General features: G+C 58.1%; 1 protein-coding gene across 3 annotated transcripts; it reads left to right on the top strand.

Moving 5' to 3' along the window:
- The first annotated feature begins 2,521 nt into the window (after nucleotides 1-2,521).
- On the top strand, nucleotides 2,522-26,850 carry COL8A2 (collagen type VIII alpha 2 chain). 3 transcript variants are annotated; one of them, XM_053920934.1, is made up of 4 exons: nucleotides 2,522-2,657; nucleotides 10,770-10,814; nucleotides 22,086-22,327; nucleotides 22,886-26,850. In XM_053920934.1, exons 3-4 carry the CDS (start codon nucleotides 22,102-22,104, stop codon nucleotides 24,802-24,804), a joined length of 2,145 nt encoding a protein of 714 aa, XP_053776909.1. In that variant the 5' UTR covers nucleotides 2,522-2,657; nucleotides 10,770-10,814; nucleotides 22,086-22,101; the 3' UTR covers nucleotides 24,805-26,850. The 3 variants fall into 3 exon arrangements, with proteins under 3 accessions (XP_053776909.1, XP_053776910.1, XP_053776911.1); XM_053920935.1 differs by lacking the exon at nucleotides 10,770-10,814 and having other exon boundaries at nucleotides 2,524-2,657; XM_053920936.1 differs by lacking the exon at nucleotides 22,086-22,327 and having other exon boundaries at nucleotides 2,528-2,657.
- The last annotated feature ends 40 nt before the right edge of the window (nucleotides 26,851-26,890 follow it).

Genomic DNA, 26,890 nt, shown 5'->3' with positions numbered 1-26,890 from the left:
AGGCCCTGGAGCCCTCTGTCCCTGCAGGGCAATCGGCAGGGGTCAAACAAGGGAGGGGATTGGGGGAGGTGTGTGCCAGTAGAGTCAGGCCAGAGGCCGCAGGAAAGTTTGCGAAGTGAGTCAGGAGAGTCAGGGGTGAGATCATGGGGGACTGGCGGAGCAGGTCTGAGTATCTGTGTGTGTGGAGCCCACGAGAGCCCCTTCCTCAGCACAGTGCACCCCCCCACTTGCCTGCTTGCTTCACCAACTCCCCTTCGCTGAGCTCCCTCCTCTTTCCAAGAACAGCTCACACTCAGAGCTACATGCTCTACGTAGACTCATGGGTTTAATCCTCACAAGCCTGTGAGAGCTTTGCAGATGAGGAATCTGAGGCTACAGAGGTTAGGTACCTTGTTCAAGGGCACCTCATGCAGCTGGTAAGCTCCTGGACTTGAGCCCAGGCATCCTGAGTCCATAGTATCAACCTTCAGTCTCAGCTGCTTAGCTCCCACCCCTCCCTGAACATTCAACCCCCCTCTGATCCCCATCAAAGGACTGGTTTTCACACCAGCTCTGGGGGAGGGCCTAATAGGTACCTGCCAACCAGGTCCCCTCCTCTTCCTCAGGCCATGCCCCAGCCCCGCTCCCCTGTGGTCCCTCTGGGCTGCCTCTGGCCGAGAGGCCATACCCAAAGGCCCTGTTCAGTCCCCCCAGTCTGAGTGGCAGGACAGGAGCAGGCCCAGGCTCTGGAGGTGGGCAGGGGTGAGAGGCCCCACCGAGGAGTGGCGGGGCTGGTGTGTACCTTGGCAGGGGGACAGCAAAGTGGGAGGCCCTCAGAGGGCAGGAGGGAGGAGGGGGAAGGGGCGATGGAGGTAGGCCCAGACCCAGAGACAGGCAGCCTTGGGCCTTCCCTGCTCCTTCTCTGGACCTGTTGAACACGTGCACACATGCGAGTGCACGCACACACCCCTCCAAACCCCCCTTCTCTAGGCCTGTTTCTCTAGACTCCCCCACCACACTCACTGCCTCCACATCCACCCCCGTGGCTGGTCCTTTGGCTCCTAGAGCCTGGTTCCCGCCCCTGCCTTCCACCTCAATACCAGCCCCTAATTGCCCGTTCCAGAGGATGCTCTTCTGTGACCCATGACCCTGGAGGCCTCCCTGGCTTTCTAGAAACATCTGCCTGTCTTCTGAGTCACTGTTCTCCTGGTTTCTTCCCACTCCCCAGCAGCACCTTCTTCGCCTCCTTTGCTGACCCTCTTCCTCTGCACTCCCTTTGAATGTTGACCATGCCCACACGCTGGCCTGGCTTCCTCTTCTCCTGCACTCCTTCCCTGGGCATTGTCCCAGCGGCATCAGTCACCACCTGCACAGCATGAACTCCTAATCTTTAGCCCAGAAATCTCACTCCCGCCCCAGCTGGTGTGGCTCAGCGGATTGAGTGTCGGCCTGCAAGCCAAAGGGTCACTGGTTCAATTTCCAATCAGGGCACATGGAGACTTGGTCCCCAGTTGGGGGTTTGCGAGAGGCAACTAACACATGTACCTCTCACACACTGGTTTCTCTCCCTCTCTTTTTCCCTCCTTTTCCCTCTCTCTCTAAAAATAAATAAATAAAATCTTAAAAAAAAAAGAAAAGAAATTTCACTTCTCTTGTGGGTACATGAAGTCCCACAGGCACATCCAACTCAATGCATCCGACCACCCTCCTCCTGGAGGGCCATCTCCCATTGCCTAGCCAGAAACGGGGGCACCGTCCTGGGTACCTCCCCCTCACCCCCATCCACATCCTGCCTATTCCACCTCCTCAACTCCTCTCACACTGGGCCCTTCCCTCTGGCCCCCGCTGTCCACCTCCCTGGACCAGCTATGACTATTCCAGCAGCCTCCTCAGCTGCGTCCCCTGCCTGTGTCTTCCTCCGCACAGAATCAGGGGGCTCTTTCTAAAGCACAGCCCTGACCAGTCATTGCGCTGCTGCAGTGTCTTCTGTGGCTCCCATGTTCCTGAAGGTGAAGTTCAAGCAGCTTCAGCGTGGCCTACAGGATCTCGCCGCGTGCAGCCCCGATCTGCCTCTGAACACACAGGCTGACCTCCCTCCACCCGCGTGTGCCGATCCCACCCCCCTTCCTCCCTCAGCCTAGGTCACCACTTGCAGGAAGCCTTCTGTGACTGCTCACTGACGGGCCACAGCCCCTGTGCTGCCCCTTCCCCGCACTGAGAACCCCATGCCGCGCCTCTCAGCGGGCCTGTGTGCCCTAGACGGCAGCCCTTGAGGGCACGGGGCCCGCAGGCAGAGGGTGCGTGGGAGTGACTGCGGCACCAGCTGCTCGGGATGTGTGAGGCTGTGGGGGTGCTCACAACGGGTCTCGGGGCGGGAGGGAGGCCGACGTCGAGGCCGAGCCGGGCGCGCGGGCCAGGCGGGGCGCGGGCCTTGGCCGTGGCTGTGGAAAGAGGAGGGTGGAGGCCCCGCCCCGCCGCGCCCCTCCCGCCGCCCCGGGCCCCCCCTCCCCGCCCGCCCACTCCGGCAGTCGCGGGGACGGCGGGCAGAACGACGCGGAGCCCCGCCGGCAGCGTGGACCCCGACGACGCCCCCGAGCCGCCGACGGCCCCTCCGCGGAGACCGCACGCCCTGGGCCGCCCTCGAGGGTCGGGAGTGGCGTCCAGCGGCTGCCCTGCAGGTACCGGCGGGGAGGCTGGTGCGGATGCCAGGTTTCGGGAGGCTCCGAGGGCAGGACCCGGCCCGTGCTTCACCTAGACTGTCAGGGACTGCTGGCCCGGCGCCTCCTCGGACTCCGGGAGGGGACTGGATGGGGATTCGGGCCTGGGGGTCGGCGGTAGGATGGGGGAGCCCATCCACTTCCCTGCGCCCGGTCTCTCCTCCCCACACAGAAGTCGCCCAGGCCGGATCCCAGATAAAGCCCCCTCCTCCTTCCGTCTCCCAAAAGGGGTCTCCCCGACGATGTGGCTCAGAACACGTCACTTCACCTCCAGGCATCTTCCTTCCCACCTGCGGAATGGGAGTGACAAAGCCTCTTTGGCAGGCAGGGTGGAGGGGAGAGGAGGGCGTGCGTGCAGGGCCTTCGCTCGCCCTCCAGCCCCAAGCAGGGAAACCCCTCAACTCCCCGCCCCCCCGCCCCCGCCTCTGCCACGGCTGGTTTGTTGGCCACCTTCCAGTGTCTCCGTTTTTCTGCCTCTGTCCTCACGTCCCTCCTATTCTAGGTGTCCTGGCAGCACCCCCCCCCCACCCCCCAAACGGGAGACTGAGGTTTTTCGGAATGTCCCTGCAGGAGGCTCAGCACCTCCCCCCAGCTCTCCAGACTGAGGCTTTGCAGGGGTGAGCAGCGGTGCCTGGCCCAGAGGGACGGGGGGTGGGGGCAGGAGAGCTGCGCAGGAGCCCGTCGACCAGAAATGCTGTTCAGACCCGGGAGCCCAGGAAAGGCAGGCCCTGTGCGTTTGCTTGCTGTGTGATTTTCTGTGTGTGAGCCCGTCAGTGTGCGCACTTGCCGGGTGTGAGAGGGACAGCGAGTGTCTGCCAGTGTGTTCTTAGTGTGTGTGTCAGTAAGTGTGTGAGACCCTCAGTGTGTGGGGGAACATGCTAGGTTCCTGACACAGAAATGCCACTGACCTCTCTCAGGGGGACCTTGGCAACTCACACATCCTTCCTCCTGCCTGCTTTAGCGCCTCATACTAAGGCCTGTGCCTTGTTTGGTGGCAAGGGTCCAGCCCCTCCTCAGAGTGCCCTTAGCAAAGGTGCCCTCCCAGGAGCTGCCGGGAGCACTTGGATGGTCTGGGGGCTGTGGGGCTGAGGTGGCTGGAGGCGCAGGCAGCCTGGTCCCTCTCTGGGGCTGATCCCTACTGCCCTGAGCAGATGGAGGCCCTCAGGGAACCCATTCTAGGGCCCAAGGGAGGCAGTGGGTCCCCTGAGGAGGCACCATGGGGAACTGGCGGCCTGTGCTAGGATGAAGATGCCCCCACTGCCTCCTACTGGGCTGGTGAACACCGACAAACTCTTGAACACAGTCATCCCCAATGACAATGAGGACACATCACAGACATTCTCACACATCACACACAACGACACTGCCTCCCACTGACAGTCACACACAGTCACACATGTGAACATGCTCTACGGAAACACACACCACCAAACATGCTGAAACAAAGACAGGCGGCACATGCAGACCTGCGCACATGCCCAAACTCCTACGGACACACGGCAGCCCCACAAGGCCCAGCCAGACGTACTCAGGAGAACACATGCACATACTCTCACACCCAGACACACTCACCAGGGTCTTTCTCTCCAGTTTCACACTGTCCATCACAGAGAAAATGAGTGTTTCCACTCTTTGGCTCAGAGGAAGGGGAAAGAAAAAAATGGAAGCAAATGTGTCTGCTAGCAAAAGAGAAGGGAAAAGCCCTGGCTGGGTAGCTAAGTTGGTTAGAGCACTATTCTGATACACCAGGTTGCAAGTTCGACCCCAGGTCAGGGCACATATGAGAATCAACCAATAAATTCATAAATAAGGGGAATAGCAAATTGATCTCTCTCTCTCATCCTCTGTCCTTTTCTCTCTCTCTAAAATAAATTTTTAAAAAGTTTATCAATGCCCTAGCTGGTGTGGCTCAGTGGATTGAGTGACGGCCTGCTAACCAAAAGGTTGCTGGTTCGATTCCTGGTCAGGGCACATGCCTGGGTTGTGGGCCAGGTCCCCAGTAGGGGGAGTGTGAGAGGCAACTGATCGATGTTTCTCTCCCTCTCTTTTCCCCTCCCTTCCCTTCTCTCTCTAAAAATAAATACATAAAATCTTCAAAACAAAAAAACTCTTTGAGAGAGAGAGAGAGAAAGAAGGGAAAGATACTGAACAGGGCTGTCAGCCTGAGCACTCCTCACTACCACCCCTGCCCTGGTCCTGAGCCAGACCAGAGGTTGGCAGAGCCCCAGCTTCCCTGCCCTGCTGCTCTCCCACAACAGACCCCCCCCCCCCGACCAGTGGCAGGCATGGGGCTCCCCTTGTAGAAAAGTGGGGCCTCAGATGAACTGGCCCCATTTGTGGCCTGAGGCACTTGATGAGTTGAGGTGGAGGAAGAACCAGAGAGGTGCAGCAACCTCTCATAAGGGGTGCAGCCATGTCTTGGGGTGTCTGTTGAGGTACACGATGCAGGTCACAGTGTGTGAGGGAAGGCTGGTCAAGGAGGCAGCAGCTGGCTAGGGCTTTCTTTTTAAAATATTTTATTTATTTTGAGAGAAAGAGGAAGGGAGGGAGAAAGGGAGAGAAACATGTGTATGGTTGCCTCTCGTGCACCCCCTACTGGGGACCTGGCCTGCAACCCAGGCATGTGCCCTGACTGGGAATCAAACCAGCAACTCTTTGGTTTGCAGGCTGGCACTCAGTCCACTGAGACACACCAGCCGGGGCCTGGCTAGGGCTTTCAAACCAATGAGAACTTTAACAGGTGTAGGTGGTGAGGGGGTGAATGGGAGGACATTCCAGTCGGAGGGAACAGCAGCTTGTGTAGAGGTGTGATGGTGGGAAGCTGCAGAGTTCTCTCAGGGAGCTCGGGGGCGGTGAGTAGTTGTTGGCCCACGCCCTGGGGAAGTGAGTGGAGGGGACTGGCAACCACTTTAAGGTCAAATTTCTAAAGGCCTCGTCCAGAGAAAGGGTGTGAGCTGCAGAGTGGTGTGATTTGGCTTTCACTCTGGTTTCCCTGGGGGTCAAGGACAAAGGGGCACCTTATAGTCAAGGAGGAAGGTGCTGGGAGCTGAGGTGGGTGGTTGCCATGGGGATGAGAGGAAGAAGTAGATGGAGAGGAATAAGAGGGGACTGGACAGGCCTCGGTGCCTGATTGGTTGGGGGGATGAGCAGGGGGCAGGCCAGGTACTTTGCATTGGGTGACTGTGGCCTGTCCCCAGAGGAGGCAGGTGAAGGGGACACATGGGTCTGGACCCCAGGGTCTGGTACGCTGGGATGGCAGGGGTCTGGGTGTTGAGTGTGGCCATACATTGGGGCAGGGGGAATAAATAGTGTCTGGGGGGCCTGGGATGTGTACAGAAGCCCAGGGGGTGTGCAAGGTCACATGTGTACACATGAGCATCCAGCTCTCAGCCAGGGAGGTCACACTCCTAGGCAGGGATTTCCAGACCCGCTCTGTCTGCAGCCGGTCCTGAGTAAGGCAGGACGTGCAGCGAGTGGAAGAGATGGCCTTGGGAGTCCGGCAGGTCTGGGTTATTTTCCTGGTGACCCTGGGTAAGGGACCTCCCAGCTCCGGGCCTCAGTTTCCCCATCTATCAAATGGGAATGCTAACACTTGTCCCCAGGGTTGTCTTGCCTGCAGAGGGCTGAGGAGGGTCCCAGCTCACGCAAGTGACCCGGGCACAGCGTGGCACTTTCACCCAGGCTTCCGGTCAGTGTGGTGTAGCTGTGTGACTAGATCCTGGGGAGGGCCTGGGTGGGGGGACCTGGCTCTGCTTCCGTTCAGATTCTGGGAAAGTTTTGAATTGGGAGATGACTCTTCCCATGAAACCTGGATGGCCTAAGATTCTTGGCTCTTAGAGGGCAGAACAAGGGGATGGCAGAGGGCTGGTGCCCCCCGGGAGAGCCGTGTGGCATTGTGGGCTCCTCTCATGCATGTGCTTACAGAGACTCTGGGAGCAACTTGCCTGAGGTCACTCAGCAACCAGTGGCTGGACTGAGACCAGAGGCCAGGACCCTGGGCTCCAGGCTCCCTTCCTCCCAGAGTACCTGGGGTGGAGGGGACCTTGTCACCTGAAGTTCTCTAATTTCAGTTCTTCCTTCTGTCCCATTGGAGGAAGGGACCAAGAAGGTCTGTGTCTCATTTAGCCCTTGTAACAAAGCTGCAGGGTTTGGTGGCCCATTTAACAGAGAGGGAAGTGGAGGCCCCAAGAGGCGGGTAACCTGGCCAAGTGTCCCCTTGCTGCATGCGGGGCTGGGATTCACTCCAGGTCTGTGACATGCACAGCTCACGTTCCCTTTGACCCCTGGTCCCTGCTCTCTGCCTGGTTTGGCTGGGAAAGGAAAGGAAGCTCAGCTGTCGAGCATGCGCAGTGCGCCATGCATTTTCATAGCACAGGTGAGGTGCTTTTTGAGGGGCGAGGAACCCCTTTTTTATGGGGGGCTAGCAGGCATGAGAAGGTCAGGCCCAGAGTGAGCCCAAAACAGTGAGGGCTGGGATGGGGTCTTCTAGTATCTGAAATGCGCTGTCCCCATGAGCTCTGTGAGGGGGGGCAGCCTCTGGGAGGAAGGGGTCCTGGTCTCTGGTTTCAGTTCTGCTGCGGCTGCTGTGTGACCTCAGGTGAGCTCTCCTCTGGGTCTCCATCATCCCACCTGTGAAATGGGCCAGCAACGCCATCCTGGCTCTCCTTAGAGCCTGTGACCAGGAGCACAGGCTTTGTGGGGTGGAGGAGCCGTTTCTCCTTTCCTGAAGGGTCTCAGGAGGCCTGCCCACATCTAACACCCACACCCTGAATACCCAGAAATTTTCTGTTCTTTCCTCCCGCTGTGGCGGCGGCTAGCGGATGCACGGCTCTGCGTGAGCCCGTCAGGCCACGCTCCTTCGGACGGGCGGGCGACCGCGGCTCAGCTCGCTGCGAACATTCTTCTCATAGTTCCCGGAGCCCAGCAAATCCTGCCGCTTAGCCAGGAATGCAGAGCCCCCTCCCGCGACGGTAGCAGGAGCTTAGGTGGAGGAGCCCTTGGCGGGGAGGCAGGAGGGGTTGGGGGGCGGAGGACCCCCACCCCGCCCGACACACCGTCCCCAGCTGCTGGCCACAGGGAGCCTACCCCCCCCCCCCCCCCCCCCCCGTGCACCATCTATGGACTTGCAGCTGCGCTCGGGTCCAAACCCCGGGGCCTCCACCCTTGGCTGGCTGGGCGCACTCCGGCAGGTGACTTCCCGCTGAGCCTTGGTTTCTCCACCTGTGAAGAAAGGTGTACGATCTAACCTCACGGGCTTTTGGGAGGGGTCATGGTCGTGATGGTCCGAATAATACACTAACGGTGAACATTTATTGAAAGTTCCTTTGTGCCAAGCACTGCTTGAAGTCTGCTCTGTGAAATGGACTCGTTTAACCCTCACAAACGCTCCGGGGAGTGGGAATCGTTCCCATTTTGGAGCGGAAGCGGAGGCGCAGACCAGTGAGGTCACATGCCAGTAAGACAAGACGTGGGGCTGGGAGGAGAAGGCATGAAGCTGGGCTCTTAAGCCGTCGTGATTTTTTGAACAAGACTCAGCCCCAAGCCTGCTCGTGATGGAGGCTCAGACAGTGGGGAGAGGCCGGCTATTCATCTTATGGTTCTCAGCGCCTCGGTTTGGAAAGTTGGGATGAGGAGGCGGGCCTGGCGTCCTGGCCAGCCCCCTCGGGAGCCCGGCAGCTCTTGGAAGCTGATGGGGGCTGGGGGTGCCTACTGTCCCACCCACATCTGGCCTGGGATTTAGGCGGCAGCAGGCTCTGTGCGAGGAGGAGACATCGCCAGGGGAGGAGCTCAAGGAGGGGATTAGGGAAGGCAGCTGGGGAGGAGGTTAAGAACAGAGTCCTTTAGAAATTGGCTCAGGCACTGCCCCAGCTTCCTATTTTGTAGGGTGGATGGAGCCTTGTCGCCTGGAGGGCGCCCCTGATGAGGGCTGCCTACTCTGTGCCCAGCCTTGCGGGTCCATGTTGCCACCTGGTCCAGGTAGCCCAGATAGGGATGGAGAGGTGGGGAAAGGACCTGTAGCTGAGGTCTCCAGGAAGCCCCAGTATACAGGGTTTGGCCATTTTGGGGGGCTGGGCAAGCTCCAAGGTTCAGAGCCTGGTCCCTGTGCTTCCTAGCCCTGTAATCTTGGAGAGTGGGTGTCATCTCTCCAGGCCTTGGGGCTCCTCTTCAGAAAAATACGACCGCGATTCCTGCCTTACACAGTTATGGGAGAGTTCGATGAAAGAATGCCTGGAGCCTGCCGAGTGCTATGTCTGGCACATGAAATGTACTTGGCATTTAAAGGGCTAACATGGGCGGCAGGAATGGGAAGCCACTTTAAGCTGGGCCTGGGGTCCCTCATCCTGATACCCAAGGCATTTCTCACGCTGACCCAGCCAGCCCTTCTTGCCTCAGATCACCTGTGGAATGGAGAGGTTAAGAGCACCAGCTTTGGAGTCAACAGCTAAGTTCAAAATCAGGCTCTACCCCTGTGTGACCTTGGGTCAGTTACTTAACCTCTCTGTCCTTTGGTTTCCCCATCTGTTTAAAGGGAAGACAAAGTACCTATTCCACTGGACTGTTGTAAAGATTAAATTAACCCATGAAAGATCTCAGAACAGTGCCTGGCATGTAGTAGATGCGCTATCATTGTTAAGTATATTTAGTTAATTTGTGTGGTTTTTAACTTTCATCCCGAGCTTTGGCCTCTCCATACCCTCCCACATGCTGTTTCCTTGGCCTAGACGGATTGCCTCCCCCGTCTTCACCCAGTTAAATCCACGTTCGTTCCTCAAAACTCAGATCCAGAATAAGCCTTTTCCCCTCCCCAAGCCTGATGGTGGGGTGAGGGCGGGGCCAGAGCAGTGGTGGGTGGAGTTGGGTAGTGAGGCCCTCCCACCCAGCACCATCAGCCGGGCTGGGCCCTCAGACCCACCTGTGGGGTCAGGGTGTTCAGAGAGGTGGGGAGGGGGCAGGGTCCCGCTAAGTTGGAGAGAAGGCCTGGGAGCCCCTGGCCTCGGCATCTTGCCGACTGTGCAGTGAGAGACAGGCCCGGGCTGTCAGAGTTTCCATGGGAGCGGGCAGAGGCAAATGAACAGCTGGGGAGAGAGTGATGCGGCCGGGAGGTCTCCCTGCCAGGTGGGTTGGCTGTGTGTCCCCTTCCCATCCACCCAGAAGTCACGCCTGGCCCTGGACTATAGCCCCGGGCCCCCTGTGGACAGCTGTGTAACCTAGACTAGAGCTTGCGACAGCCTGGCATCATGGCTGATTGAGGCAAAAATGGGGACCTGGCCATTCAGGGTCCTGACTATATCACCTCCCCACAACCTTCCATGGCTCCCCATTGCCTTCTGGAGGAATGCAAACATGGCATTCAAGGCTCCTCACTAGGCTGCCTCAGCTTTCTCAGCTCCTGCCCCTCCTCTCAACCCCACAGCTCTGGATCTTCCCTGAGGCTGCCAAGCAGCTTCCTACGGCCAGAAATTTCTTTTCTCACTTTGTCTGTCTTCAAACTCCTACTCACCCTTCAGGACCCAGCTCCAGTGTCCCTTCCTACATGAACCTTTCTGGGGAAACTCAAGGGGGAGGCAGTGTTCCCCACTCTGTGCTCCCACAGCCCAGAGATCTTAGCCAATTGTGCGGCGGCCACTTGTCTGATGCCTCCGGCTGATTCAGGGGCAGGGCAGGGGCCGGGCCATTTCTGTGACCTGAGGCCCAGCCTAGGGTCTGCCACACAGTAGGCATTTCCCCAGGCAGGAACCCTAGCCTATAGCGGGGCCACCCCAGCATAGGGCCTATATGTCGTAGGGATTTCTCTAGTGTGAAGGTGGGCACACAGAAGGGGCTTCCTCAGCCTGGGCCCTAACATGGGAGGAGCTCCATCAGGTGAGGGCCAGGCACCCTATGGACATGCACAAAATGAATGGAGGGAGTTGCATCCTGCCTTCCTGAGAAGAGGGACGAGGGTGGGGCCAATGGTCCAGGAGGGGCTCTTGGTAGGAAGCCTGTGGCCGGCGCTGGGGCAGCTATGAGTTAGGGCAGGAGGCTTCCTGGGCTCCTCGAATCTTCCTCACTCTTTCTCTCTTCCACCCTCAGGCCGCCCCTCTGCTGGGACCTTTAGCGGCCCCTCCAACCTGAAAGGTAAGCTGGATTTGGGGCACCTGGCCAGGGACATCCGTGCCTGGGTGAGGCCATTGCTGGCTGCTGTCTAACCTTGCTCCCTCCTGCGGCAGCAGCAGACCCTCCCAGCCCCAGGATGTCCAGCAGGCAGCCCCTCTTGCAGGTGACCTCAGCTCCCTGCAGCCTGGGTTTGAACATTTCAGCCCAACTCGGAAGCAGCTTTTTCTCATTTATGAACTATTTCTCTCTGGCTCCTTGGCGTGGGCCTGTGTTTGCTCGGCCTGCCCGGGTGCAGTGGCCTGGCTGTGCTCCTGCCGGGCCCCCTCCCTGCCCAGCCCCTCCTGCTGCAGCCGCTGCCTGCTGCTGCTGCCACCACCACCACCGCGTGGGGAAGCCACGAAGGCCCAGGAATTTTGGCAGGCGTGGGGAGGCAGCAGGCGGTGGGTGGCGCTCCGGAAAAGGCTGCAAATGTGAACCAGAAGCGAGGGACTGGCAGTGAGGAGGCCCTGCATGGCCTGGCCTGGGGCCTGGGGGTGGCTGGCTCTGGGGGACGGGGGGCTGGGGGGACCTTGTCCAGTCTTTGTCAGAAACTCAGGGCCCCTGCTGGTAAGTGAGAGTGATGGCACCAGCTGAGGCCTGAGCCCGGGGACCCCTGGCCACCTGCCTGAGCATACGCTTCTGCCCTGGGTCCTGCTCCCTGCTGGGCCTCTTCTGGGTCATCTGCCCCCATCTGGTTATTCCTATCTCCCTGGACACTTAGTTACCTCAAGATGCTCCTCCCCAGGGGAGTAGTGGGGTGTCTAGTTTCGGAGATGGGCAAAGGCTGGGTGCCTAGGTGGTGGACCTAGTTCCCTGTGGGGAGGGAGGTTCACCTCTAGCCCCCTCCAGCTCAGAGCTGAGAAGAACTCTGGAAGAACCACAAAGAAAAAGGGGTCCTATGAACAGCCACCCTGCAGACTTGGCTGGAAGTGGGAGATGGGAAGTTGGAGGTCTGGAGCCAGAGCACCTGGGCTGTAGACTGTGTTAAGCACCTACTGTGAGCCAAATCCCCATCATGGAGGAGGTGGGGGTGTGGACAGAGGTGCCTAGAAGGAGGAGGTTCTCCCTGAGGGGGGCCAGGAAGGCTGCTTGGAGGAGGAGACATTTGAGCTGGGTCTTAAATGAGGAATAAAGTGTTTGCCTGGAGAGAGATGGAAAGGGCAGTCCAGGCAGAGGAGAACATGTAGGCAAAGGCAGGCAGGTAGGTTCAAGGAAACACTGAGAAGTTTGGAGTGTCTGGGTACCAGGGGTGCAGTGGGCTCCTCACACCCCCTAAATGTGTGTGTTTTCTCCGAGGGCGAGTCCCTGGCTCTCATCCAGGCTGCAGGAACCCTGTTAGTGTAGCCCTATCTTTTTAAAAATTGTTTGTTTGTTTGTTTGTTTTAGAAGGAGGGACGGAAGAGAGAAAGAGAAAAACATCATCAATGTGTGAGAGAAACATGGATCGGTTGCTTCTTGCATGTGCCCCAACTGGGGACCTGGCCCAAAACCCAAGCTTGTGCCCTGACTGGGAATCAAACTGGCGACTTTTTGCTTTGTGGGATGGCATCCAACCAACTGAGCCACACAGGTCAGGGCTGTAGCCCTATTTTTATCTCCAGCCTATGTCTCTCTGGAGTTCCAGACCCACAGGTTCTCTACCTCCTGTATATCTACCCCAGAAATGCCTCCAGGGCCCCCATCTTCCTTGCCTTGCTGTTTGCTCTGCTCTCAGTTTGGAATGTTCCACCATCGCCTGCCCCTCAAGCCTCCTTCCAATGCTGCTTCCCAAATTGAGGTCCCCTGGGGTCTGAGAGCCTCACCTGCGAAGGTGAGGATGTTAGGGCTGTTGGAGCCTGGGGGAGGTATGCATGATGGGCAGGGGCAGCACTCCTGGCCTGCCACCTGCCTGCACGAAGAGGCGGCCCCCAGGCAGCCCTGCCCCAGCCTGCCACCCTCTTCCCACCCACCTCCCAGATTCCAGGCAGCTCTTCGTTTTTGGAGCAGTCCTCACACCTGCACATTTAAATTTGAGGAGGCCAGAGTCTCATATTGATCCCTCAGGATGGACAGCTCTGCTCATGGGCACTGGACCCCACAGGTCCCCGGACCAACCTTGTGGGGCTGCTCAGGAATCGTCCGGGAGGTCAGATACACACCTGAAGTTAGCATGAGTATCAGGGCTGTCAGTGCTGGTCTTTTGGGGGGTCCCTTCAAGAGACCAACAGCGAGAGATGTGCAGAGCCTGGAACTCAGACAGGGATGTAGGTGCAAACACATAGGAGAGGACAGAGAAAGACAAGCAGGGGCCAAGGTTGCTCGTTCAATTCCTGGTCAGGGCACATACAGGAATCAATCAATGAATGGATAAATAAGCAGAACAACAAATCAATGTCTCTCTTTCTGTCTCCCCCTCTTCCCCCCTCTCTCTAAAATCAATGAATAAAAAAAGTAATTAAAAAAAAAAAAAAGAAGAAGGCAAGCAGCCCTGGCTGGTGTGGATCAGTGGATTGAGTGCCAGCCTGTGAACCAAAGGGTCGCTGGTTCAATTCCCAGACAGGGCACATGCCTGGGTTGCGGGCCAGGTACCAGTGGGAGGCGTGCGAGAGGCAACCACACATTGATTTTTCTCTCCCTCCCTTCCCTCAGTCTAAAATAAATAAATAAAAAATCTTAAAAAAAAAAAAAGACAAGCAGGGTCACCAGGATGGGCAGGCAAATGGAATGGTACACAGAGATAGGAGGAAAAACACACCAAGAGATGCCCGAGATACACAGGCAGGTGAGGACCTGGGTTCAGTGACAGAGACACGAAGGAAGGGACAGAGATGGGTGGGGTGCCCGCCCCCATGGCTCCCTTACACATAAGCCTTAGACAGCGTGTCCCCCACCCCCTCACAGTCTTGCTTTCAGGGCTATTCGTGGCTCCACCCTTTTTACCCCCCTTCCCATCTTAATTGATTCACCTCCTACTGAGTGTAAAGTGTGCCTCCTCCTGGAAGCCACGGGAGAATTACATGGAATTTATCATGTTGGTACTAGGGAGCCACTGGAGAATCCAGAGCAGGGGAGAGGCATGGGCAGAGCTGTGCCGAAGTCCGGTCCACAGACAGGAGACAGGGCTCATTAGAGGTGCAGATGCTGGGCCCTGCCCCACACCTGCTGAGTCAGGATCCCTGGGGGCACTTGAGAGCCTGCGGTTTGCACTGCCTGATGCACACTAAGGCTTGCGGAGCACTGTGGCAGGTTCTACGGGATGCACTGATGGAAACAGAGAAGCTGAGGGTGAGAGGTGGAGAGAGGCTGCTATGATCGTGTCAAATGAAATGGACTTAGCCATTTCATTGAACAAGCCTTTACCAAGTGTCTGGAGTATACCAGGTTCTGGGCTGCGTGTTGGGAGCATACGAGTTCTCTGTGAGGGCGGAGACTCTGGGGAAGGAGCAGGAACAGCAGGGGGAGAGGTAGAGGAGGCAGAGTCCACAGGATTGGATGGGGGGTTGAGGGTCAAGGCACAGGACTGTTTCGTACAGTTGTGTAGGCTCGCTACTGTTCAGGGATACCCAGGAAAGGCAGTGAGTAGCACCCGAGGTAACTGGGAGGAGCCTTTTCTAACTGCGCTAAGGCATTATATAGGCTAGAGAGATTCCTTACTGCCCTGTAAGGAAGGAAGGGTCAGAAGTGATACCGGATTCCTGGCTTGGGCACCTGGGAGTAAAGGAGAAGCAAGGAATGGGGAGAAGGGAATGATAGCAATGTGGTGGAGATAGCTGAGGGCCAGCCAGGTGAATGTGCTCTACTCATAATTGAGCACAGAGTGTGGGGCTCAGGGGAGTGGTCACAGCAGGAGGCAGGCGGGGAGGCCTTGGTGATGGGATTGGTGAGGACTGGAAAACGCAGGAGGAACACCTGGAGAGAAGAGAAGAGGCCTGAGCCAGCTCCTGGAGTCAAGCCGGGTCTGCGGGGTGGGCAGAGAGGAATCTGAGGAGGAACCTTTCCCAGAAGGAGGAGAGCTGGGTCTCAGGGTGAATTCAGGGCTAGAGAGGAGGAAGCAGGGAGGTCAGAGGGTGGGGAGTGAGCAGCGAGTGGGGGGGTGAAAGGTAAAGACAGCTCTTTCAAGAAGCCTGGCTGAGCCCTGGCTGATGTGGTTCAGTGGATTAAGTGTCAGCCTGTGAACCAAAGAGTTGCAGGTTCGATTCCTAGTCACCAGTCAGGGCACACCCCTGAGTTGTGGGTTGGATCCCCAGTTGGGGGCGCACGAGAGGCAACCACACATTGATGTTTCTCTCACTCTCTTTCTCCCTCCCTTCCCCTCTCTCTAAATAAATAAAATTAAAAAAAAGAAGAAGACTGGAAGGGCTAGAAAGAGGTGAGGGTGGCTGGGGGGGTAGGAGGGTGTCGGGGGATGGGCTAGGAGTTAGGCCTGAGAGGACCTGGGATGGAGAGGCTGAGCCTGGGTAGGTGAGGGAGGCACCCACAGTGAGAAAAGCCCCTGAGGAAGAGGTATGGAGGAGCCTGGGCCTTGAGTGGGAGCCAGGACTCAATTCATCTAAGACTCAGGAAACGAGGGCAGGAAAAGACTCCCCACTTTCCACAAGCTGGGAGGAGAGAGATGGGGGGCTTAGGGACTCAGGAATCCTGGAGAATCTGGCGCTACCCGGGTGGGCCTTTGGGGGTAGGCATCGCGCCCAGTGGGTATGGAGGACAGTGTCTCTGTTCCTCTCCCACCCTGGGCAGGTTCTGCGACCCCTGATCAGTTCCATCTTAGGCGTAGTCAGGGAAAAGGCCTAAAAGGACAGAAATGACTTGAGGGAGCTTTCACAAGGTCCTGGCCTTTGGCAGCAAGTCACCTGAGTTTTGTAAGGGTTGGAGGAGCTACCGCTTTGCAGCAGGAGGAATTGAGGTCAGATTGATGATAGACCTTCCTGGCCAGCAGGTTAGCAGGACAGGGCAGCACACCTGAGGGTGCTGATGGCTCAGCTCGTCTCAAAACTGAGACCACTGAGGTTCAGAGAGGTTAATTCACTTGCCCAAGATCACCCAGCTGGTAAGTAGCTGTGCTGGAATGGGAATCCAGGGGCTGCCGGAACCTTGGAGGGCCTTAGGGACCCCCAGGCTGGACCCCTGATAGGGACAGACTGAGCAAGAAATGCTGCTCACCTGTTGAGGTGGCAGAGACAGAACTGGAGAGAGGCAGAGAGAGAAATGAGTGAGGCCAGAGGCCCAGGGAGAGAGCAGAGAGCAAGGCTGGGAGAGTGGCGAGCCAGGAGGCATGGGGGAGCAAGCGGGGCAGTCGATCCCGCAGAAACGTCTCCACAACAGGAAGCGTCTCATAACATACCTGTGGTTTGGCCAGGCCCTGGGGCTGCCCGAGCGCTCCCGTGGCTCTCTCAGCTGCAGCCGCCCGCCTGTCTGGGGTAGGGGGCTTGGAACCAAAGGAGCCTGTGCAGGGCTGTGGGCCATCCACCCACCCGGGAGGGGGGCTGCTGGGGCCCCACCAGCCACACCCGGCATAGTCCACTGGGAACCCCCTCCCTCAGGCCTGTTATTATCTGGACCTCTGATAGCTCATCCGTGAAATGGGCAGGCCTTTAAATCCATAGGGTTCCCTGACCCCCTCTACTGGTCACCCCTGGGATAGGACCCTTTGAGAGAAGAGATAGGAGGGGAGGGGTCACAGTGAGCTGAAGCCCCTTCCCCTCCCGGAGCCACGTGTGTGGGGGGAGGTCTGCACTCATGCCACTTCTTCCTGCTGGGGGCTATTCCACCGCACCCCCCACCCCCCGCCCAGTTTGAAAGACCCTTGAGTGCCACCCGCGCCCAGCCAGCCTCATTGGCCACCCCGGGAGGAGGCCCTGGCTGCCACAAAACGCTGACTTGGACAAAATGCCGTTTTACGGGGATTTGTTGAAAAGGGGGGAAATCCCCGTTAAGGACTTGCAGCTGTCCAAACACTGCGTCCACCCTGCTGCCGCCGCCGCTCAATCCCCTGAATCAGCGTCTCCTTGTGCATCCCACTTCGTGCCCCTGCCAGCCCAGCCCCTTCCCAGCTGCCCTGGCTCTTGCCTTCCTTCCTAAGAGGTTACCAGAGAGGGTGATGACTAGCCCAAGGTCACACAGCAGAGCCGGACTTGAGCCTCAGGGCCCGCCCCGGACCCCTGACATCCCTCTTGGCTGCTGTTCCTTGCAGAACGAACAAGGAGCAGGGGAATGAGTCAGTCGTTCTTTCTTTGCACCTCTGTCCCCCAGCAGGCTGTTCTTAGCTGAAGTTCTTTGATGGAGGCCATGGGAATGTCCCCACCTCTTCCCCTCTGTCCTGGGGTGGAGGCGGTGCTCCCAGGGCTGTGTGACAAATACCTGTGCAAAGTCTGAGGAAAGGACTGAGTGAGTTATTGGCGTGATCTTTAAATCTGATGGTGAAATGAACCAACATTTATTGAGCATCACTGTTTGCCAGCCCAGTCCTGTGCTGGGCACAGAGTGGGGGGAATGTGGCGGGTAGAGAGATTGGAGGAGCCAAAGAGAGAAATGTGAGCTGAGATGGGGACCCACAGGCATCAGTGGAGTCTGGGAGGCATCCAGCAGGTTCTGGATGCCCAGGAGCAAGGAAGAGGCAGGCTGTGGAGACCAGTGAAGGGAACTGCTTGTTCAGGGGCCAGAGCGCCTCAGGGAGCCTGGGTGGGTGGGGGCGGGGGCTCAGAGGGCACAGGCACCCTGGCTCTGATGGTGGCTGGGTTGGGGGCAGTCTGTCCCACCTGGCTGTAGCATCGCAACATTCCAGGGCACCATTTCTCTTTGCAGGCCCTGGAGCAGGCTGGGCACCTCTTCTCTTGACCAGGCACTCGCTCCCATCCCCCAGCCCCACACGGACTGGCAATGCCAGCCTCCCCTCTAAGAGCTGGGGTAATCTCCACCCCCCTCCCATAGGCGGCTTGGCGCTGCACGAAAGACTTTTTCTTGGTTTGCTTCTGTCTCTCAGTCTGGCTTTTGCTCCCTGGCTGCTCTCTCCTCCCCGCCCTCCTCCATGGCAGGATGTCGCAGTGGTTAAGAGCTCAGGTTCCTTACAAACTTCTGTTCAAATCCTGGCTCCCATTCCAGACATCACCGTGTTTCTCCGAGCCCCAGGCTCCTCATTTACAGAAGGAGGAGTCCCAACAGCTCTGCTCTCCCAGGACCCGGTGGGAATCAAGGCACTGATTGAACACGCAGTACCTAGGCTGGCATGTGCTCAGTGGGAGCTGTCATTCTCCCGCAGACACTTCTCACTCCAGAGGCAGCACCTGTTCTGGGCTCCCGCAGCAGACCTGTACCATCTCAGCAGAGGGGACACAGTGCAGGGGGTGTTGGGATAGGACAAACTCAGGGAGCCACAGGAGGTGGGGCAGGGACGCTCCCTGGAGACCCACATTGCCCTGGAGGAATGAAAGGTGGGGAGCTCGTGGGACACCCTGCCCTGACTACTATCTAGACTTAGGGCTCTTCCTTTGGTGCCCTGCCTTTCCGTGCTCCTCCACAGTCCTCCCAGCTGAGCCTGAGGTTGCCTGTCCCCTCTGTCACCCTCCACTCCCAGTGAGGCCTTGGCTCAGGACCCTAGAGCCAGGGCTGTCCTGAGGTAGTACCATGACCTTGGCCTCTGGCTCACTCAGACCAGAATGGCTCCCACCCCTCCCCCTGCTTCCTGCTGCATGCTCTGCCCCTCCACCTGCTCCCACCTCCTGCCATACACCAAGCAGAACATTCTGGTCCTGTGAGGTTGTGAGCACTGTTCCCCCTCTACCCCTGAGGGCCCCCAGCTCCGGTGCCAGTGCAGGGGCGCCCTTTGCTTGCTCAGGAGAGGTGGGATGGTGAGGTGGTCATGGGCGGGGGTCAAGGGTCAGACTGCCTGGGTTTAGGTCCTGACTCCCCGCTCCCCTCCATTCCCTATCTCTAAAACAGGGCTAGCATGCTTTACCGGGCTGAATGCGGAGGGGATGTAAAATGTTAGGGTCGCACCTGGCTGAGCCTCCATCAGCAGCACCTGAGGCCCAGGCCTGCGGCGTTCTGACGTTGTCAACCAACGGTGCTGAGGGCAGGTTCCCATGAGGCCTCGGCTCTCACACTTCCCAGTCACGTGTCCTGGGCAAGACTCTTGCAGTCTAAGCTTCTGTTTCAGGGTCTACAAAATTAGGACCTAAGTGCATGAGCCTCGGGGAGGCGGGGTCATTCAGAGGATTCTGTGAAGTGAAGCCTGCTAGGCCTGAGCTTGGGGCTGACGCATGGGGCTGAGGCTCAGGGAGCTTCTGTGACCTGCCCAAGGCTACAGAACAGGTTGATGGCAGAGCTGGGATTTGAACCCTGGAGCTGGGACTCCAGCTTCACAGACCTCTGGAGCCCTGCACACGTTCCTGCAAAGCTCTGCATGTGACTGAGTTGAGAGGAACATTGAACTGCAACCCCGGGCGCACCTCAGTTACTGGGAAGGGCTCTGCTCCACCATGCATCCGCAGGGTGCACAACCCTCCCCCAAGCCCCTCCGGAGGCCAGGCACTGGTGTCAAAGGGCCCGTGGGTGGGGTGAGGGGAGCCCGGAGCAGAAATCTGAGGGGAAATGGAATTTCCTTGGGCGTGCAAAATGCCATGTAGTTCCCCATGCAAATATTGATGGGTGCCCCCTGTGAGGCAGACACTATCCCTAGTCATCACAGCAGCCCTAGAAGCAGGTTGTTAGCTCAGCTTAAAAAAAAATAAGCCCTGGCTGGTGTGGCTCTGTGGATTGAGTGACAGGCTGTGAACGGGAGGGTCACCAGATCAATTCCCAGTCAGGGCCCATGCCTGGGTTGCGGGCCAGGTCCCTGGTTGTGAGAGGCAACCGCACATTGATGCTTCTCTCCCTCTCTTTTTCCCTCCCTTCCCCTTTCTCTAAAAACACATAAATAAAATCTTTAAAAAACTAATATTTTTATTGAGATATGATTCACATATTATATAATTGGCCTACATAGTGCGTACGACTTAATGGGTTTAGAAATGTGTTCGCAGAGTTGTGCGACCCTCACCACAGCCGGTTTCAGAGCATCTCCACCACCCCTAGTGGAAAGCTATACCCGTGAGTAGTCACTCCCCCATCTCCCTGCCCCCGCCCTAGGCGGCCTCTAATCTTTCTGTCGCCATAGACTAACTACTCTAGACACTTCGTGTACATGAAATCACGTCGTGTGATTTTGTGACTGGTCTTCACTTGGCATAATGTTTGCAAGGTCAGTCTGCCTTGTAGCGCGTCATCAGTACTGCATTTCTCCTCACTGCTGCACGCTGTTGGGTCGCATGGATGTACCGCACTCCATCCATTCACCAGTTGGTGCACGTATGTGTTATTTCTGCTTCACGGCTGTTTTTAAAGATTTTATTTATTTACTTGTAGAGAGAGGGGAAGGGAGGGAGAAAGAGAGGGAGAGACACATCGGTGTGTGAGAGAAACATCCACTGGTTGCCTCTTGCACGCCCCTAGCCAGGGACCTGGCCTGCAACCCTGACATTTGCCCTGATGGGGAAATGAACCTGTGACCTTTCAGTTTGCGGGATGACGCCCAGCCCACTGAGCCACACCAGTCAGGGCTTTGTGGCTGTTATAAGTAATGTTGCTATGAACGTTCATGTAAAACATTTCGTGTGGATACATTATCCCATTTTAAAGATAAGGAAACAGGCCCACAGAGCGGAAACCTCTCACCTAGGCCCCCCTCCAGTGGGTGAGTGGAGGACTCAGGCTGGCTGTTCCGACCTAAAGCCTGTGCTTCTCCCTGCCCAGGAGCTGTGCTAAGTGCTGTAACAGAGCTAGGTCAGGACAAAAAGGAGTGAGGGGTAACTACGGAGGAAGGGGTGACAGGTTCCCCGGGTCTTGCAAGAGGAGTAGGAGAGGGGAAGAACATTGCAGGTGGAGAAGCAGCGGGTGCAAAGGCCTACAGGCGTGAGGCTGCCTGGTGTCCGGGAGCCGTAAGGAGTTTTTGTCGGGGCAGAGGTCTGGGGTTGGGGAGAAGCAGAGAAAGGACCGGTAGGTGATAGGGTTGGAGACACAGGCACAGGTTTCTAGCCAAACGATTTCTAGCCAATGAGTTGTATTTTCATCGAAAGACAGTACCACATTGCCGCATCCCATAAGCTATGGTCATTTTCATGTCACTTATTGTAACACAGGAAAGCAGGTCTTTCCTAGATGATTTCTGAGTTTCTCTGTGTGTCTCTGTAGTAGGCATGATGTTGATACCTGTGTTGCTACCTACATAAGAGTAAGTCCATTTCATGCTGTCACGAGACCAGGATTTACCACTCGGGGCACTGAGTCAGCAAGAGGGGTAGTTCCCCGTCCCAGTCGTAGATCTCTGACAGCTTCAGTAGCACGTGGGGTAGCCACTCAGGTCCTTCCAGCCTTTATGTTTTGGATTTTTAGGAGGGTGCAGTTGACGTGGTAGCCAATTTCTTTTGCACACAGGAAGCTTTATAAAATTTTATTTCCAAATCCCTTATGTTGAGAGGCTGTTTTGTATATAAGAATACTGTTGAAATAGAACATTATTTTCCTAGATACTAAAGCTTTGTGTATTGATCAAGGTAATTCTGAAAGTTAAAACTTTAAATGTCAGAAGGTTATGTTATTGTTAATTGTTCTATATTATGTATTCAATAGGAAATCATGGTTTATCAATAAAAGTTAAAATTCCCATCTTGAAAAAAGAGGCCTTGAATGCCATGCTAAGCACATGAACTTGACCCTGAAGGCAGGGCAGCCACCCAGACGGATACCAATGTAATGTGAAGTCAGACAGATGTAAGGCAAAACCCAGTTCTGCTTCCATGAAACCTTCGCTTTTTACTTTGTCATGTGGGAAATGCAGATGACAAGAAAAATACCTTGTTTAAAGCGCTGCAGGGACTGAGTTCCTGTCTCTGGAGAGCGCATCCCAGGGCCTGGCAGAGTGCCAGCCCAGCGAATGATAGTGGGTGTTACCAGCCTCACAGGGGCTGCCGTGGTCAGATCCGTGTTGTGGAAGGAAGGGTGTCTGGCTGCGGAGGGGCTGGTCCGGGGAGGCTGTTGCCCAGGGGAAGGGCCAAGACAGCAGTGGGGATGGAGAGCCACGGACAGGCTTGGGGGAGGGTTAGGAGATAACTCTGCAGACGCTGAGACTTTGGGAATTGCTTGTGAATAATATCTAAATTCTAATTTTCTGTGCGTCCCCGGGCCTGGTGCCAAACCTCCCAGGGGCTGGGCTTGATGGCCCCTCTCGGTTCCTCCCTGCAGCTCGCTCGCGGACGCCATGCGGTGGGCTCCGACGCCCCTTTCTGCACCGCCACCTCTGCTACCGCCGCTGCTGCTGCCACCGCTGCTGTCGCTGCTGCTGCTGGTGCTGGGGTGCGGGCCGAGGGCGGCCACCGGTGGCGGGGCCGGCGGGGCAGCGGGCTACGCGCCGGTGAAGTATGTGCAGCCCATGCACAAGGGACCCGTGGGGCCGCCTTTCCGCGAGGGCAAGGGCCAGTACCTGGGTGAGCACCACCTCCTCCCCCGCCAGGTCACAGCCCCCCAGTCCCCACCAAAGATCCCATCTCCACTTTCTTCCTGATGCTAGTCCGGGGCCTCCCACCCTCGGAGGGCCCTAATCGGCTGGCTGGCCACAGGGGTCTTTAGTGGGGTGAAGGAGGGGCAGGCAGGTGTGAGGGGTGGGGGTGAGGTAGTGGAGGGGCAGTGGTCTGCTCCGACTGGCTCTGGAGGGTGGCTGGCGCCACCTGGCGGCCATTCCACCCCAGATCAAGCAGGAATGAGAGGCTCCCCAAGCTCTGGGGGACGGCCCATCCTGGGCAGCTTGGATGCTAGGAGCCCTGGATGAGGACACCCTGAGGCCCCCAGGATTGCCACTGGACCCCCCTAAACTCCATCTTTCTTGAGAGCAGGGAGGGGGAGAGCAGGGCGTGGTCTTCGTGAGGAGATACAGGACCTTGTCCTCTCCCAATGCACCCCTTGCTGGTGTGTGGGAGTGGGTAGATGGGTTCTCTGTCCTCACTGACCAGGCCCCTGACTACTCTTTCTATCTCTCTTTCTCTCAGAAATGCCTCTACCGCTGCTGCCAATGGACCTCAAAGGAGAGCCTGGACCCCCTGGGAAACCTGGGCCTCGGGGGCCCCCTGGCCCTCCTGGCTTCCCAGGAAAACCAGGCACCGGAAAGCCAGGATTACATGGGCAGCCTGGACCCGCTGGCCCCCCTGGCTTCTCACGGATGGGCAAGGCTGGTCCCCCAGGGCTCCCGGGCAAGGTTGGACCACCTGGGCAACCGGGGCTTCGTGGGGAGCCAGGGATACGAGGGGACCAGGGCCTCCGGGGGCCCCCAGGGCCCCCTGGACTCCCTGGGCCCTCAGGCATTGCTGTCCCTGGGAAACCAGGCCCCCAGGGGGTGCCAGGGCCACCAGGATTTGGGGGAGAGCCAGGGCCTCAGGGGGAACCTGGGCCCCCAGGTGATCGAGGCCTCAAGGGGGATAATGGGGTGGGTCAGCCAGGGCTGCCTGGGGCCCCAGGGCAAGGGGGTGCTCCTGGACCCCCTGGCCTGCCTGGTCCAGCTGGCTTGGGCAAACCGGGTTTGGATGGGCTTCCTGGGGCCCCTGGAGATAAGGGTGAGTCTGGCCCTCCCGGGGTGCCAGGACCCAGGGGTGAGCCAGGGACAATGGGCCCAAAGGGGCCCCCTGGGATAGATGGTTTGGGGATCCCGGGGTCAGCAGGAGTGCCAGGGCCACAGGGCCCAGCAGGGGCCAAAGGAGAACCAGGGACCCGGGGCCCCCCTGGTCTCATAGGCCCCACTGGCTATGGGATGCCAGGACTGCCAGGCCCCAAAGGGGACAAAGGCCAAGCTGGGGTCCCAGGGCTCTTAGGGGACAGGGGCGAGCCAGGTGAGGATGGGGAACCAGGGGAGCAGGGCCCACAGGGCCTTGGGGGCCCTCCTGGACTTCCAGGCTCTGCAGGGCTCCCTGGAAGACGTGGGCCCCCTGGGCCTAAGGGGGAGGTAGGGCCTGGAGGACCCCCAGGAATACCTGGCATTCGGGGTGACCAGGGACCTAGTGGCCTGGCTGGGAAACCTGGACTCCCAGGAGAGAGGGGGCTTCCAGGGGCCCATGGACCCCCTGGACCAACTGGGCCCAAGGGCGAGCAGGGTTTCACAGGGCGCCCTGGGGGACCAGGGGTGGCAGGAGCCCTGGGACAGAAGGGTGACTTGGGGCTCCCTGGACAGCCTGGCCTGCGGGGTCCCTCAGGAATCCCAGGACTCCAAGGCCCAGCTGGCCCTGTCGGGCCACAGGGTCTGCCAGGCCTGAAGGGTGAACCAGGCCTGCCAGGGCCCCCCGGAGAGGGGAAAGTGGGGGAACCTGGCATGGCTGGGCCTACAGGGCCCCCTGGAGTTCCCGGTTCCCCAGGACTCACAGGTCCTCCTGGGCCTCCGGGGCCTCCTGGGCCCCCTGGCGCCCCTGGGGCCTTCGATGAGACGGGCATCGCCGGCCTGCACCTGCCTGACGGTGGAGTGGAAGGCGCCGTGCTAGGCAAGGGCGGCAAGCCGCAGTTTGGGCTGGGCGAGCTGTCGGCCCACGCCACTCCCGCCTTCACCGCTGTGCTCACCTCACCCTTTCCTGCCTCTGGCATGCCTGTTAAATTTGACCGGACTCTCTACAACGGCCACAGTGGCTACAACCCTGCCACGGGCATCTTCACCTGCCCTGTGGGCGGGGTCTACTACTTTGCTTACCACGTGCATGTCAAGGGCACCAATGTGTGGGTGGCCCTGTACAAGAACAACGTGCCAGCCACCTACACCTATGACGAGTACAAGAAAGGCTACCTGGACCAGGCGTCTGGCGGGGCTGTGCTCCAGCTTCGGCCCAATGACCAGGTCTGGGTGCAGATGCCCTCGGACCAGGCCAATGGCCTCTACTCCACTGAGTATATCCACTCCTCCTTTTCAGGGTTCTTGCTCTGCCCCACATAACCCGTGGGGCACTGCTGCCCCGGCCTCCTCCTCTTTAGTGGTAGAGAGAACTTCTCAGTTACAAAGAATCTGCATTTAAAGAAAAAACCGAAGGCTGGACAGAGGTGGGAACAGAGGGGGCCCTGGCCCGAAGAGACTGATTTGGCTTCTCCCTCCATGCAGGCTGAGGCTGTTTCTGGAAGAGGCTGGCCTGGGTCCCTCCTCGCCCCTGAGTGTCTGTGCAGTGTCAGGGCTGTGACCCCATTGCTGCCCTGCCTGGCCTGCAGGCAGGGCCCCAGCACACTCGGTCCAGCTGTCGGGGGTCCCTGGCTCCTGAGTCCTGGGCCCTGCTGCGTGGTGAGAGACGCTGCTTCTCTGTGAGTCAGAGCTGAAAGAGGACTGAGCTACCCCATCCATCCCCTTGGGTGCTGGGGGGCACATATTTGCAAACCCTGCCCTTCCTGCTGGCCCCAGATGGCACCCGCTTAGGGAATGGGGCGTAGCCTCCCTCAGTTTGTGGCTGGGGCTCTTCCAGCTCCCCTGGGACTTCCAGCATATGGTGGTGGGTCCCCTGAAGAGTTTCCCTCCAGGGAAAGGGAGTGGAGCGGGCCAGTGTGGACACCCTGCCATGACAGCCATCCCAGGCATGGTGCTGTGGCACCAGGCATGTAGAGGTGCGTGGCCCCTTCCGCAGGTTCCTGGGAAGGGCCATCCCTCTTCCGTGGCTCCAGCGCAGCCATGGGGGATGGGGTTTGTGCGGGGCTGGGGCAGGACGGCAGGTCTTCACATGCATCTCATCTCCTAGGCTGCCTCCACCAGCTCTGGCTTTGCTCATCAAGAGGGCGGCTTCCCAGGCCCCTAAGGAAGGGCACGGGCAGAGTCCACTGTCAGTGAATGGGAGTATTCCTCCCTTCATCTCCTTTCGCCCCCTGGGAGGAGGGCTGATTTTCTCACACAAAATTGTAAGGGATCCTTGCCACCCCCAACCCAAGCGACCCTGAGTAGGCCATTCATCTGGCCCTCAGAACAAGGTGCACACGAGCTTGGGGGTGAAGGCTCTGCCTGCTCTTCCTTAATAAGAACCACATGTACGTGTCTACTAAAGGGGTTAACTGGAGGGGCTTCCTCTCCTCTTGCCTCTGGTTCCAATTTCCTGCTCTAAGCAGGATTAGGGCCCAGGAGGCTGAGGTTCTGGGAGAAAGGGTGCCAACAGGCCCCTCTGGAATGAATTGGCTCTGGGTGTTTCGGGCGTTCCCCCCATCAGAGCTCCCCTGCAAGAAACAGGCAGGATCCCCTCCCCTCTCCTCAGCCCCCAGTTCAAGGTGAGTGGGTAAAGCTGAGGTTTGTGCTGGGGCAGGGGTGGTGGGCACTCTTGCCCACGCAAGGACAGCCACTCTCCCAGCGGCAGGGGCCTCCCCTCCAGCCCTGCCCAGGCCAGCCCACCTCCCGGGACCAAGTGTGAGCCCGGGTCAGTCAGCGTGACCTGCCACTCTGCTCCCATTCCAGCCACGCCAGACCGTCCGTGTGGAAAACTGAGGGTGACAGCTGAGTTCTGACCCGCTGAGCAGCAGCTCCCACGGGCCCCTGGCTGGTCACCCCCCACCCCCCAACCTCTCCCAGCAAAGCAGGCCGTTTGCCTACTCGGGCTAACTTTCAAAAGGAGGAATAAAACCCCAAATCTGCCCAAGTGACACTTTAAGAACAGGTTTTGGTTGGGGTTCATGGTGGATTTCTTATTCCTGAACACCTGAGAGCATCTCAAACCATACCTGGTGGGCCCTTTGCTCAGCCTCCTTCCTGGGTCAAAGACACTGCTGCCTGACCTGTTAGGGAGGGGTTCTGATGGGCGGAGATTCATCCCGCTCCCGGTGGGAACCCAGGGAACCAAGGAGGGTTTAGGGGAGCCAAAAAAGCTATTTCACTAAATTCAGTTTCTGCTAAAAGTCATTCCTGACGCCTTTGAGAGGGGTGGTTGGTGCTTCTGAAAATGTTATGTTCCAGGTGTTGTCTACTTAATTGACCAGCTTTGTTAAATGTCGTCAGGTTTTAACAATGAAAACTACATTACCTTGTGTGTTTTTATATTGATTGCTCTTTTTTTTTTTTT

This window comes from Desmodus rotundus, chromosome 3 (genome assembly GCF_022682495.2).
Source record: "Desmodus rotundus isolate HL8 chromosome 3, HLdesRot8A.1, whole genome shotgun sequence".
Lineage (NCBI taxonomy): Eukaryota > Metazoa > Chordata > Mammalia > Chiroptera > Phyllostomidae > Desmodus > Desmodus rotundus.
The sequence above is the reverse complement of the archived record's forward strand: the minus strand, read 5'-3'. Positions and strand labels throughout refer to the sequence as shown.